This window comes from Mangifera indica, chromosome 3 (genome assembly GCF_011075055.1).
Source record: "Mangifera indica cultivar Alphonso chromosome 3, CATAS_Mindica_2.1, whole genome shotgun sequence".
Lineage (NCBI taxonomy): Eukaryota > Viridiplantae > Streptophyta > Magnoliopsida > Sapindales > Anacardiaceae > Mangifera > Mangifera indica.
Window position 1 is genome coordinate 4962990 of NC_058139.1, and position 14973 is coordinate 4977962.

The following is a 14973-nucleotide window of genomic DNA, read 5'->3' on the forward strand; positions in this document are numbered from 1 at the left end:
CTAGATAGACTTACTCAGAGATTCAGAATAGACTCTTGGTAAACACATAACGACTGATTTAACCAAGGACATGTTTATAAAATAAGCTGTAACAAACACTCTACAAAATCTACAATTAATAATCTTGATATATTAATAACAACTAATTTTGTATGTGTAACATAACTTTTCAAATAGTTTTAATTTTAGCAAATATTTGACAAGCACAAAGTTTTTGAAAATTTAACAATTTTTTAACATATCTATTTTATTTGAAAATCCAAGGGTCTCTCTACAGGAGTTTTCCTTGCGAATGGTGCTTTTAAAAAATCGAAAGAGAAAACTGAAGTGTCTTTCATTATCTTAAAAAAAAAAGTACAGACGGAAACACAATATGTGGCACTTCAATCATAAAGAAATGATATATATTAGCAGGAATTTATCTTTTTGCTATTAAACAATTAAAAATAGTATTTTTAATATATATGGTTAGGTTGAGTAACTTTTATTATAAAAAGGAAAAAAGAAATATTTCTATAAAAATAGATTTTATGTATGGTTAAAAGATATCAATTATTTGTATATTTGATAAAATTTAGATATATAAATAACTATATTTGGTTAACAATAATAAAATAGTATTAAAAGATAATATTATTAAATTAAAACAAAGGTGAAATTGTATGGATGAAACCGTAGAAAAAAATACTTTCATCTCTTTGTCTCACTCCTTCGATTTTCATGTTCTCTCATTCTCACCCGTCAATTTTTATCTTCTTTTAGTCTTGCTTTGTTGACTTTCATTTTCTTCGATTTTAGTTACTTTTTATCTTTTCTCGATCTTATTTTAACAATCATAAGATGTGTAGGTTGGGATGAAAAAACGATTTCATGGAGGCGACAGGGGTGGAAGGGTGGTGGCCAATGGTGGTGTGGGTTTGTGTGGTTGGTAATTTTATTGAAAATATAAATATTTTTGCTTTAAAAATTATATGGTTGAGGGTAAAATAGCTACAATAAATAATACTTTTTTTTTTTAAATATAATAAACAAAGGTAAAATTATAACAAAATTAAAATTGTCTCGTTAATTGGGGTGGTAATGAAATTAACATTTATACTACCTATCTTCTATCTCAGTTTAGTAATAAAGATCAAGGGTAATAATATACAGCAAGGAACTTCCATGACGTGGGACAGCGAACATCTTGATCTAAATGTGAACGCAGTAGTGACAAAGCAGACATCGCCAACATAAGGATTTTTTGTTCATGACCTGATCTTTTATATGCCCCATTTTGATCTTTAGGAGGATTACCTTTTCATCTTCTGTTACTTCTTTGTGGGATAACCACCAAATTTTTTTTGCTTTAATTTATTGAGGATTGAGAAGAAGCTAAACATTTCATATTCACCAATAAAAAAAAAAAAAGTTGTGGCCAAGAGTGTCCCTTAAGGAAAAGCAACAGACAAGGCAACCTGGCTTCTTCGAGAGAGCGAAAAGAGTAATTCATCAATTTATGGTTGATGGACCACCTTCATTTTGTTCTCTCATTTTTCTTCTAGATAAATCAGTGGTGAGAATTGCTTCCCTTAAACATTCTTCGAAGAGTTAAAGGGGCTAGCCTTTCTTCTCTACGTATTCCAATCTTGTTGCTTCCCAGGTGCTCATTGTTGTTTGACAAATAACAGTATGTAAATTGTTCTTTGATTTACCATATGCAAATACAGCAGCATCGTCCTTAACTAAATTTATATCTCAAGGTGCAGATTAGAGAATATTATATATAAAATATTAAAATATTATGCGATAAATTTTACTTGGTAAGGTTGATAGTTGTAATTGATTAGATGGGACTTGATATGCGTTTAAAAGCTTTATCATATATGACACATTAACTACTAACACTTAAAATCAATGAAAAGTTGTAGGTCCGGCTGTTATTATAAGAAGAACATCTGTGTTGACTACTGAATTTCTGTGAGGTGTGCCACCCCACCAACTTCATTGTGGCCATGGCTGCAGATTAATGCATGCTTCACTTCCAACATCTCTTGTAATTTTACGGGGACAATCAACACCCAAATTCAGTCCATGTTCCCCATCTCCCATGTAACTCCGTTTTTAGAAACATATAATCGATCTCATATTAATACACAAGCTTTATTTAAGTTCTTAATACAACTGAGATTTGTCTTTCTTCTTCAGTTTATGATCTTCAGACTTGGTGAAAATCTATGTCAGCATTTATCAACTATTCAGTCTCTCTAAACATTCACTAAATAGTTGTGTGTGTTAGCCAGGTCATATGTGATCACCATGAAGCAAAATTAAGTGCATATTTTAAACTTTTTTACTGTATGCTCTAGATTGTGCCACATTATTATTGTAAAAATTGGTCAGATTAAATTGAATATGATGGTAATCATTCCAAATTCCACTGCCTTTCCCTTTGTTTGTTCTTACTTATTAATCTTATTATTAATGTCATAATTGGTATTATAATTTTGAATAAGACATAAACCAAAATGTAATCATATACTCTTTGTTTAATTTGCTATTAGTATTTTTATGTGTATGTTACATTTCATTTTTTTTTCTCATTCCCAACTTGACGATTAATAGGGCAGAAAAGAGCCATAAGCTCACAATCATAGAAAGTGACATTAAAATCGACATCATTAGTCATCACACCTTCGCCAACAATACTATATCATGGCATTGTCTTTGTGTGTATAAATAAATAAATAAACAAATATATATTTTTATAAAATTTCTTTTGGAGAAACAGTTGACTTTCAAGTCAATAGTCATCACCTCTATACCTTATTCTAAATATATGAATCAAGTATTGTTTTTTTCATTTTTATATATAGTTGACAAAAAATCAATTAATTGTTATTTAAGATGGTGAAGTTACCTACTTTTAAACTTTGAATCATCAATCGATATTGTTACTTTTAATTCATAATCAACAAATAAAAGTGGTGATATTTGGTTTCATTTAATTTGCATACATAATCTGACTAAAGAAATATGAAATTAAACTAGTTTCTTTAGTGAAAAAATGGTGCAGTTTTTCTAGCACCATGGTAATGTGGAAATAGCATTAATTATTTACTAAGTTAGTGGAATTAGAACTATTGGAGTAAATTAAATGATTTCATATCATAATCTTGCAAAAACTGCATTTATATATGTTGGATGATAATAAATTTTAAAGTAATTATGGCTATTAATTCCATTTCATGCAGTCTGATGATTATTGTAAATTATTATGGCTAACAAGTCTTTTACAAGAAGTATAGACTCTAATTGGATAAGTTTAATTGCTAATGTATGATATAGACGGATCATCTGAGTGGGTTGTGTGGTTATGTTGTGGAAGCAGTCCCTATGTTAATGATCAAAGCCACCAGGTAAGAGAATTACTACTAACTGCGCAAATTGGGTGATTATATCAACCTATATATTTTAGATTATATTATAATACCTAAACTAGATTCAAGTGTAATCACACATAAAATATAGAATACCAAATTACAGATTGATTTTAATATAAATTAAAATAGGGTTATAGAAAAAACATGAATGAGTAATGCTTCTAGATTCGTAGAGTCATTGAAAATTGCCTATATGCATCAACTAATCATCATCTCTTGAATAACAAATTTAATGGGAAAAGTTGTTGTACGAGGGTTTCAAAGAGGGGATTTATATGTAGTGACTAATCTTCATCTCTTTAACTTATATGTTTCTAAAGTTTAAAAAAAAAATATTTTCTTCCAATGAAATTTATATGTTTCAACATTACTTGAGATATTACGAAACAGACTCAAGAGAAACATGAGTCTTAAGACATAGATGGTACTTTCACCATATATATGCATATATTCCTAACAAGAATAGAAAAATTCATGATCATGACCTTCAAATGGTCTAAGCTAATAGAAGGTTATAAAGTCAAGTAGAAATTACTTAAAAGTCTCACTAACCTAAGGCATTGAAGCATTCTAACACACCCGTATTTGTCACACAACCTTTAAAAGGTCTAAGTCCTTTGATAGAGGGATCAACTAACATAGCATTAGTAAATATATTATATGCTAATGTCTAATTTCTTCACGAGATTCGTAACTGTAAAACACTTTATGTGTATAAACTACTTATTACTAATCTCATTATTCTTACAAAAAAAAAAAACACAATTGTATTATTTTCACAATAGATCACAAGTGATTTGGTGATATGATCAACCACTTAAAACTTAGAAATGTAAATCTTCAGCCATATTGTCTGAGTGGTTGCTATGTAACACGCATTAAACTTTGTATACATGGTCGAACATAATGTGACCCCACCTGTGAGTATAAAAATATACCATAAAGTAGATTTTAAGTCATGATCAAGACATTTACTAAAGTTTGAATTGAAATATCTCATTACCTTAAGGGTTTTCATTCTTTTGTATACAAACATGAAATTTTTAGTCCTCTTCATATAACTTTTATAGTCATTACCCAATGATCAAAACATGGATAAGCAAGATATCAACCAAGAGAATTCACAACAAAAATTATGTTAGGCCTCTTATATATTTGCAAATACATGAAGCTCCTAATAGCACTAGTATAAGGAACATCCTAGATAGATCCCTTTTCAACATCACTTTAAGGATACTGTTTGTTGTTGAATTTATTTTCTTTCACAACATGTACATCTCCAATTTTATAATTTTCTATGTTGAATCTCTTAAAAACATACTCATTAACATAAGCAAAGCAATCCATGAATGCTATCTCAATGGATCTCAATATGTAGAAAAAAAAAACCGTTTCTCCTACAAGATATTTCATATAAAAGGTTTTAGATAAAAATTATTTAGTTTCATAAAAGTAGATTACTATCACTACTTTTAGTAGGATAATCACTTAAATAGAGTACCAAAAAAATGAATCTGTTCTCATTTATCTTTGTATATACACATTGATCAAATTTGTTCACAGTAAAATAATACGAGATACAACCTCATCAAACTTAAGATATCATTCTCGAGAAACTTACTTTAAATTTTATATAAACTTGTTTAATCTGCACATCATATATTATTTTCTTTCAACACAAAATCATTTAATTGGTTTATATAGATCTCTTTAATAAAATTTCCATTTAGATTAGAAGTCTTGATATCTATTTGATGAAACTCTAGATCAAATTGAGTTATCAAAATCATTATAACTCTGAAAGAGTTCTTGAACAGGAGAGAATGTCTCACTAAAATTGCCATTAAGATAAGCAGGCTTGATATTCTGTTCAATGGAATCAAGAATTTAAAAAAGTGAGACTATGTAAAGTAGAAAATAATAATTTACTGTGAACAAGTATGCATCTAATCTGCGGCCTGGCAATGCGCATGTACTTACAATTAAACTGATTCAAACACTCTACCATCTCCTTTGTCTGTTCATTGAAAGTGAAAAAAGTGCAGTCTAATGTGAATAATTATCATTCATATATTGGATAACATAAACTATTAGGACAGACTTAATTCTGCAACCATCATCACGCTTACTGCACTCTTTCTAAATTAATCCAACTTAATTACTCATAAACAATTACCATTTCAAATTAATCCATCTTATATTATATGAAATTATCCTATGGTGTTACACTTTGCATATACAGTAGGTATTCACACTTACAGGCGTTGCTTTGTTAATCAGTGTTGCAAATATAATCACATTTTAAGTATATAAAGCTGATGGGCAGTCCTTATCAAACATATGCTCATCTACTTGTATTCATACAGATATTGCCTAAACTTTACTCCAAACCTTCTGGGTATATATATAAAATCTCCAGAAAATATAGAAGACCCAAGATTAATTCCCAAAAAACCAAAAAAGGCATACTCATAGGGCGCATAATTATTCTATGTAACAAAAAGGCAGAGAGAGAGAGAGAGATTAGAGAAGGAGTATATATTGGTCAATTGCATTTTGGTGTTTTTTACTTTTCATCTACTGTTTATGTCAATAACCAGAGATTTTTACGCATGCTTACTGTGACCCAATTTTCTTCGTTTGCTAATAATTAATCCATATATGGACTTGCAACTAATAATAGGAGTAGGTTACATTTAAATTGAGTTTAAACAAATTTAAAATAATCTCAGTTTAAATATAAAAATTTAATATTTTTAATTTGAGTTTTAGATATATTAGATAAATTAAGCTTATAAATTTAAAAAATTAGATACAAAATAATATTATTTTGATCAATATGTATTAAAATAATATTAGTTTAATATCAAACCTAACGTAAAACTTAATTCAAGCTTAAATTGGAATTTGAATTCAATTAAAGTCAAATTTGAATAAATTTAAAACGAATTTGAATTTAGTTTTATATAAATCAAGTGAGTTCAAAATTAAATGGATTTGAGTTTAATTCAATTCAAATTTAATCTCATTAAGATGCACATAATGCATATATAATTAAATTAAAAATAAGTTTATTATTTAAAATGACATGAGACTTTTACGGTAGAAAATATATAATTAAATTTTGGAGTTAGAACCAATAAGATCTCACCACAGTAGAGAGATAAATTTACAGATGATGTAAAAGAGAATGCGAGAACTTTTACCAAACAAGGCCTTTGTGAGGAGTTGCCCGTTCTCGGTTAAACGTGGGGAACCGAGACAATTATGAATCTATATCAGCAATCATCAACCCACCACAGCCACCACAGCCCCACCACCATTTGCTGGGATTCACCTCACGCACTTGCTTCTCTCCATACTACATCTACATTTTTACTTATAACTTTTGTATTTTTTTTGCGCTTAAAAGTACATTCAACTAAGTATTAATTAAAGTTAGAGATGTTATTCAATTTGTAAACTCAAATTGATGTGTAATAATAAAACATAATTGGAATTAACGAACACCACCATGGCCTGTACGTAATAGAATGCCAAATAAGTATGGTGGGACAATATGACACTTGGATAACGTTTGAGACTTTTGCTTCACTTCTTTCTGTAATTGTAATTTCAACCAAACTATAAAGCGAAACCAATTTAAATATGTTATCTTGCCCAAACCCTAGGCGACGAACCGGCTCTTTACAGAGGGAATAAAGTTATCTTCACTCATCGGCATGCACCGCCTGTCACTAAACAATTTTGTAAATCTGCCCTTCAGAGAACAAATAAAATATATATTAAATTAAGAAAGAAAGTTTAAAAAATGGGCCCATGAATTACTTGTGGGGTCCAAACGGGACGGGGTGGGGCCCGATTTAGACGACCGGCCTGCAATCAAATTTGTGAGCCTAATGATCATGGGCTAGCCCACGCCAGACCGTTGGCCGCCACGTACTCAGTTCCATTCTGAAAAATCATTCCGTTTCTGTGGAGCCCACTCCCCACCACCGCAGTCCAAATAGACTTCTAAACTGTCGGCGGCTCAGCTTCTCGTACTTGAGTCGGCTTGTGGGGTTAGGCTCTTCTAAGGACAATAAATAATTTATAAAAATAAAATACAAAATTGCAGACTGACCAACCAGAGCCCGCGTGCAATTGCTGGTGGGGACTTTGAGTGTATTTATTACCTTAAATGCCACCAAACCTTAACCTTTTTCTTCGTTAAAATATTTGCACTTTTAGAACAAATTGTTATTTTTAATTGGGCTCCAGCTTTGTTGCTCGTGGGTCTCTTTACATTTAGCCTCTTGCCCTCTTGTTATGGATCCCGTAATGACACTGAGAGTACTTACATTATTTAATAAATTATAATAGTTTCATGTATGCTAAATAAATTTATATACAAACTTGGCTAAATACAAATACTTTGATCTTTTATACAAGTTAAAATAAGAGGACAGGCTTTGATTAAACTCATCCTTATGCACTGATTGTCACCAAATAATCCATCAAAATTAGATATAAAGAATCTTGAATAGTAATATATTTACACACTTTTAAATATATAATTAGTTGCATAAATAATATATTATTATATAATTAAATATGTATTATTTATATACTTAAAAATATATATATGCAATTTTATTGATTTGAAGTTTTGTATCATCCTTTAATCATAAAAATTTTCATCTTTATTATAAAAAAATTGGTGTAATTCCCTTTTTTTTTTTTTCACTTTTTAAACCCTTTTTAAGACGCCCAAATGATACCAACCGTCCGATCTCTTGCATCATCAAATCTCAGTCTAAAAACATTCTCTTTCATGCGGTCTCAATCAGTAGCTGGTGGTTGGAAGCGAGAGATAGAAGAGGTTGCAGCCTCTAAAACATTTGCTTGTTATCACTGTCAATATCAATCTTGCTTGAGGCATTATATCCGTCCTTTATTCGCGCAAAGCTTTTGCAGCAATCAAGCTTCCACTGAAAATTAAGATAAAAAGGATAAAGAGAACATTGAGAGAGAAGAGTAGGGTAGATTATTAGGGCATGTGTGTTCTCTTATATCTACTGTATTCATATTCATTCTTCTTATTTAACTCTCCCTTTTCCCATTTCTAAATCTAACCTTACTTTTCTTTTCCATCCTCGGGATCTCATCTCTTTCTCTCGACAAGACAAGTACTAGACACTTCTTCAGAGAGCACCACTTCCATTCCCGAGGATAACTTTTCGTACCCAGTGTTGTTTTATCTCTCAATCTTCCATCCTCGAGCTTTTTTGTCTACATTCACTGTGCTTATAATATATAAAAGTAAAAAGAGAGAGGCCAAAAGCATACTTTTAAGTTTCTTATCAATAAGTTCACATATAGCTTGCAGATTAAGGCCTGGGTTTAATCAGATCCGAGTGGGTTGTTCTCTGGACGATTTTCAAGGTTGTGTTATCGTGAGCTTCTCCTTCTTAAAATCATCATCATCTTCTTCTTCTTCTTCTTCTCTTCTTTCTAATGATCTGCTTTTTTTGATCCACATGTCTTCATTTTGTATTTTTTAAATCCTTTTCTTTTGAACGAATAGCCATTAGGGTAAAGCATTTGAGACAGAGGCTGCTTTTGTTAGAAGCTAAGCAAATATAATTAGAGTAAACCAAAAAAGGAACATTTATTTGAAATTTATCACTACTAGAGTTTTAAAGATTACTGGTGTATTGAGTTTGATCTGAACTTTTTTTTTCCCCCATGAATCATTCCATGCATTTTCTGAAGCTTATTTCATGTACATAATGGCAACTACTAACATTACATGATATGCATCTCTTTTTTCATTTTTTATCTTTTCTTTTCCCGGTTACATCTCTACAATTCTGATTCTTCTGTGTACCGTTGTTGGATTTCTGAATAATGACAATACAAGGGATATGTTTCTCTATCACACGCTATTCTTTTTGCAATTGTTACACAGATCTCTCTCACTTTATATGAACTTACTGCTATAAGAAATATATGATAATTAATGATGGTATGAAGGATTTGAATAAGTTAGTGTGCTCCAAGTAATTTTAGAAGATCTGCAAATCCATTGAAAGGATTACACATCACAAGAATATTCATTCATTGTCTATGCTTTCATGATGTACATTATCCTTTTTTTAATTGTTTTTCAATCAGTTTAGGAAAGTTCTATATAATATTAGAGAGTTGAATCAACAATGAGAAATTGTAAGGTCATCTTATATATGGTACACTGCAGTATTATATTTTCTGAATTCTTACTTGTCCACTTTATGCATGTTTCACAAAGCAAAGCTATTGAATCTAATTCCTTACACCTACCCAACACACACTTTTATGAGTGGAGAAAAACCTTTTTTGTTTACTAGTTAATCTTGTTCCATCCTAATTATGTCTGTTGAAATTAACTGAAAATAAATCTTGGTTTTGTCTTGTTTATTAAATCATTTCAAGACATTCTATTCCGTGCATGTAGGGCAATCATAAATAGATACCGAAGCATTTAAAGTCATAGTTTCATTTGAGTTGAAGACATTTTTTTTTTAATTTTTCCTAATTTATCTTTTTACTGTGTATTATTAAATTTTCTTCTTTTCAGCTATCTTTACCCATCATTTTCAATAAATGACCGATTTTAACATTTACCTGTACAAAAATATATCATGGCCAACATACATTTTCTGCATCCTCAACCCTACTTGATCAATTTAGATTTTTAGCCACTACTGTTCTTCAATTGTTTTGCATTTCAGAGCCTACAAAAGAGAATATCACATAGGTAATTCTTTAACTATTTTTGGTCTTTGAATTGTATTAAGTATGTACATGTTCTTCCTCTAACATCTTCTAGGTCAAACATCTGCATATTCTCCCTCTAACATCTGCTAGGTCAAACATAAGAATCGTAGATTGTGGCATTAACTTATAGAATGGATTAAGAAAAATATTTCGATTTTGACTAGTATATAGAAAACATGCAGTCATATATGTACTTTGACACACTTGAACTGATTGCATATTATTTCTCATTCAGCTGAAACATATGCTATATGCACTTAATTTGTATAACCTGTAGTGAGATTATATGATGAATTATGAAATTTAGAGGATAATAATGCTGGAAGAGTACGTTCAAAAGATAATGCTGATCAATTGTTCCGTTTATCTATATGTATATATGTTTGGCCAAGAATAAATTTGCTCCATTTTGTTGGGTGAGTGGTAAAACATAAGATTTAATTATGTTATCAACATAAATTATTTGAGACATATCTTGTATAAGATATCCTAATCTATATAAGTGATGAACAAATATAATATCATATTCTATGAGAATTCCAATTCTGAAATAATATGCATGCCTGCATCCTTTACGTATACTTCCTAGTTTCTGGAAGAACTTAGCTAAGGCCAAGAGTTGCCAATTAATATAGTTACCCAGGGATATATATATATATATATATATATATATATATATATATATATATATATATATATATATATATATATATATATATATATATATATATATATATATATATAAAATATATATATATCTCTTTTATATTAATGATTTCTACATTGATGACAAGTATTCTGTGTTAATGCAGGTTTTTAGTCCTTGTGAAAAATATGAATTCATTTTCACATGTTCCTCCAGGCTTCAGATTCTATCCCACAGATGAAGAACTCGTTGATTACTACCTCAGAAAAAAAGTTGCTTCTAAAAGGATCGATCTAGATGTTATCAAAGATGTTGATCTTTACAAAATTGAGCCATGGGATCTTCAAGGTAGCCATATTCCTTCTTTCCCTAGAGAAAATCACGTTAGAATTTCGAGCAAAATTAAATATGGACAATATTTATATTTAGTTAACATTGACATGTGTATTTTCTAGAATTGTGCAAAATAGGAACCGAAGAGCAGAATGAATGGTATTTCTTTAGCCATAAAGACAAGAAGTATCCAACTGGAACTCGCACTAATAGAGCTACAAAAGCTGGATTTTGGAAAGCCACAGGAAGGGACAAGGCTATATACTCCAGGCATAGCTTGATCGGCATGAGAAAAACCTTAGTGTTTTACAAAGGTCGAGCTCCAAATGGCCAAAAATCGGACTGGATCATGCATGAATATCGACTTGAAACTAATGAAAATGGAGCTCCTCAGGCACGCATTAATTTTTTTCCTCTTTTCGTTGATTTCATTTACATTAGTTGTGAGTTCTATCTAATCTAAATATAGAAACCATTTCGGCAATGAGTTAATCCTCCAATACAGGGAAATTTACGTATATTCCATAAGTCACTTCGGTTAGTTCCAAATTAGGCACACATATGTATGCAATGCTAGTAAAACATTAAGGCTCATTAGGCTCGTAGGCTTCTTTAATTTTACATGCATATCTGCGTTATCCCTTGAGAAAGAGGAACCTAACTTTCACCGTCACCAAGCATTTTTCTGAGTGAATTTTACGTCCCTTCTTGTCCAGCATTTTCCTTCTATTTTTTATTTTATATTTGTATCTTTATCCTAACTTTGATCATACAGTAAATGCATTCTTTGTTGCACATAGTTTCAGAGTGAATTTATTATGATATATCTAATATCAAACTGTTATGAACGCACCAGGAAGAAGGATGGGTGGTATGTAGGGTGTTCAAGAAGCGAATGACCACAGTGCGGAAAATGGGAGAATACGAGTCTTCATGTTGGTACGACGATCAACTCTCATTCATCCCAGAAATCGATTCTCCAAGGCGTATTCCTCCGCCTTATTCATCATATCATCTCCACTATCCATGCAAACAAGAACTTGAGGTGCAGTATAATATGTCTCATCAGAACGCTTTCCTCCAACTTCCCCAGTTAGAAAGCCCTAAAGTTCTACAATCAGCAGCAAGTGTGAGTTGCAATTCAGTAGTTCCATATGGTTATGATAGAAACAACGGAAGCACTTTGCAGTCCGCTACTCTCACTCAAGAAGAGCAGATGCAACAATGTCATCAACAAGATTTTAACTCACTTTATAGCAACAACAATGAACAAGCGGTGGATCAAGTGACAGACTGGCGAGTACTTGACAAATTTGTCGCATCTCAGTTGAGCCATGAGGATGCTTCAAAGGAAACCAATTATTCCAGTGCAGCTGAATTTCATGTTGCTGAACAAATGAATTTCCTTGCCCATGGATCCAAAAGGCCTGAGATTACTCATGAATATGCTTCGACGTCGACCTACAGCTGCCAAATTGATCTGTGGAAGTGAATGCAAAACATAGTAATCAGAAGATATATACTAATTCTAGGAAGTACAGTTCTACAAGAAGAGAAACTTATCTACTGTGGTTGCTGTAAATAATAAAACTATGATGGTATTGCTTTAGCTATTATTTGGGATGCTTGTGGTGTCCTTCATATTGATGAATATTACTATAAAAACTATGGTTAGACTTCACAAATACCAAGTACAAATAAATTACTGGTTTCATGAGGACGATGGCCGAGATAGTGCTGTTGGGACAGACTCGGCAGATGTTGAATTTTAAATGTATTTTGCCTTATTCCAAATTATATAATTTGCATTATGATATTGTAACCTTCTTGTGTTTAATTTGATCATAGACCATAAATAGCATTAAGATTAGACAAGGAGTTCTTTACTTTATTTTGTTCAGGTTTTCTTATATGTTGTCTCGGGAAGAAGTTTCACATGGTCTTCTTAAGACCCTAAATAAGTTTTTGAATTCGAGATTTTCCTTTTTTAAGCTTCGAATACCTCTGGTGAACAGAAACTAGTCCGTACAACAAAGCAGTAGTTCCTATTTTAATTTTAGCTGCCGACATACAAAACCTCAAGTTTAGTTCTCTATATTTATTTAGTTATTGTTTGAAAAATTAGCAAACTACATATTTATTGTCAGCCTTTCTTAATAAATGCCATACTCATACTTCCCATTTGATGAATTTTATATAGCAACGTTTTGTATTGTCATATGGCATTGAAACTCCAAAAAATTATAGCTACTAAAACATATAAAGGTTTTAAGTTAATTAAGAAACTTATAAATAACGACATATGTAAAACAAAGTAGAGCAACTAACGAACACTAATTAGAAGTACCATGGCATTTAACGTCTGCATGCAGTTTTTATACATACCTGCGAAAGAAGATGGATTCAAATGGCGTACTGAAAGAATCGTATATATTGAAGAAGTAAATATCATTCCCCTCTGGTTCTTACCATCAATAGCTAGCCTTCAAGTCGTTGCCTTAAGTTCAACCGTCAAATCAAAAGACTATAAATACAGAAGAAGATGTAGTATCAAGCTTGAAGTACTACTGTAACCCACCTCGGATAAGAAGGTTGGTTTCCAGAGGTACGAGGAAAGGGAAGATGGTGTGTGGCTGTGTGGCATCGACTGCGTGGATTAAGTTCTTAAAAATTCTCGGGGTTTAAATACCAAGAGAAAGAGAAGCAAACTTTGAGAAACCAATGATGGATAATAAAACCTAACAAGCAATATATGCCTTATGGCTGGAGAGCATCCTTTGAATAGGGTGGATGAGGTCAATTAGCACAAAAGCAATGACATTTTTGTAGAGACATAATAATCGGGCGTGATTTCACCAACTCATTATGCATGGAACTCTCCACACACAAGAAAGAGTAAGGCATGGGAAAGAGACATATTCCTAATTGGATAGAATAGGCGAAAAAGCCTAAGAGAAGTGATTGTCTCTGTCTATGCTTGACGTGCTGGCATACTCTTTTTCATTTGGCTTTCACTGATGACATTATTCTCTCAGCTTTTCCCTTGCGTCACTTGTGATAAAAGAAAGGTAGGAGTGAGTATTCCCGCAACCCAAAAACCCACACCGCCATGCGCATTAATCGATGCAGTGTATGTGAAAGCATAATTTCTGTTCATAAAAATGTTGTTTGCAGACTAAGTAAGATAATACCGTTGACATGTCAAAAAAATATGTGAGGCAACATTAATTATTAATGTGCTTCCCTAGTTCCCCAAATGCCAATCCTCCATTATCCCTTGATTCTTGGACTTGCTGTTTAATCCATTAATTTTATACTGATTACATTATGTCCATGCCCTCTCACAGCTTGTAATTCTATATATGTATACAAAACCTGCCTCGCTAATTACAATGCTACGATGAAATAAAGGCTTCCATGATCTGTGAAAGAAAGTTACAAATTAATTTAATTTCCAGTTTGACTACAATATTTGGTTTCGGTATAATAACAATTTTGGAGTATAAATTATGTATCATCTTCAATAATGCATTTTTTAATAAAATTATACATATCCATTTTAAATACATAAATGAGATCACTCAATTATATAAAAACATATAAAAATATTTATCTATTTATATATTTAAAATACATACCTATAATATTACTCAAATGGTTTCATGTGTATGTTATAAAGCAAACAAGTAGTATAAGATTTACGGGTATTAAAAGTTGATCGTACAACGTGCGTTTGGAATTTATGGAAACTCTCCCAAAACAGCCAATATTTAC

At 31.3% G+C, this 14973-nt stretch overlaps 1 protein-coding gene across 1 annotated transcript; it reads left to right on the forward strand.

The window, feature by feature from the left end:
• The first annotated feature begins 8470 nt into the window (after positions 1-8470).
• Positions 8471-13021, forward strand: LOC123210882 (NAC domain-containing protein 7). The gene is made up of 4 exons (XM_044629371.1): positions 8471-8846; positions 11033-11214; positions 11322-11593; positions 12056-13021. The coding sequence occupies exons 2-4, from the start codon at positions 11055-11057 to the stop codon at positions 12689-12691; spliced, it is 1068 nt and encodes a 355-aa protein (XP_044485306.1). The 5' UTR covers positions 8471-8846; positions 11033-11054; the 3' UTR covers positions 12692-13021.
• The last annotated feature ends 1952 nt before the right edge of the window (positions 13022-14973 follow it).

Bases quoted from the DNA above. Each gene is read 5' to 3' on its own strand.
- LOC123210882 (XM_044629371.1), top strand. From the start codon at position 11,055: ATGAATTCATTTTCACATGTTCCTCCAGGCTTCAGATTCTATCCCACA. The intron at 11,215-11,321 runs GTAGCCATATTC...TGTATTTTCTAG, and splicing joins TGAGCCATGGGATCTTCAAG to AATTGTGCAAAATAGGAACC. The intron at 11,594-12,055 runs GCACGCATTAAT...TGAACGCACCAG, and splicing joins ATGAAAATGGAGCTCCTCAG to GAAGAAGGATGGGTGGTATG.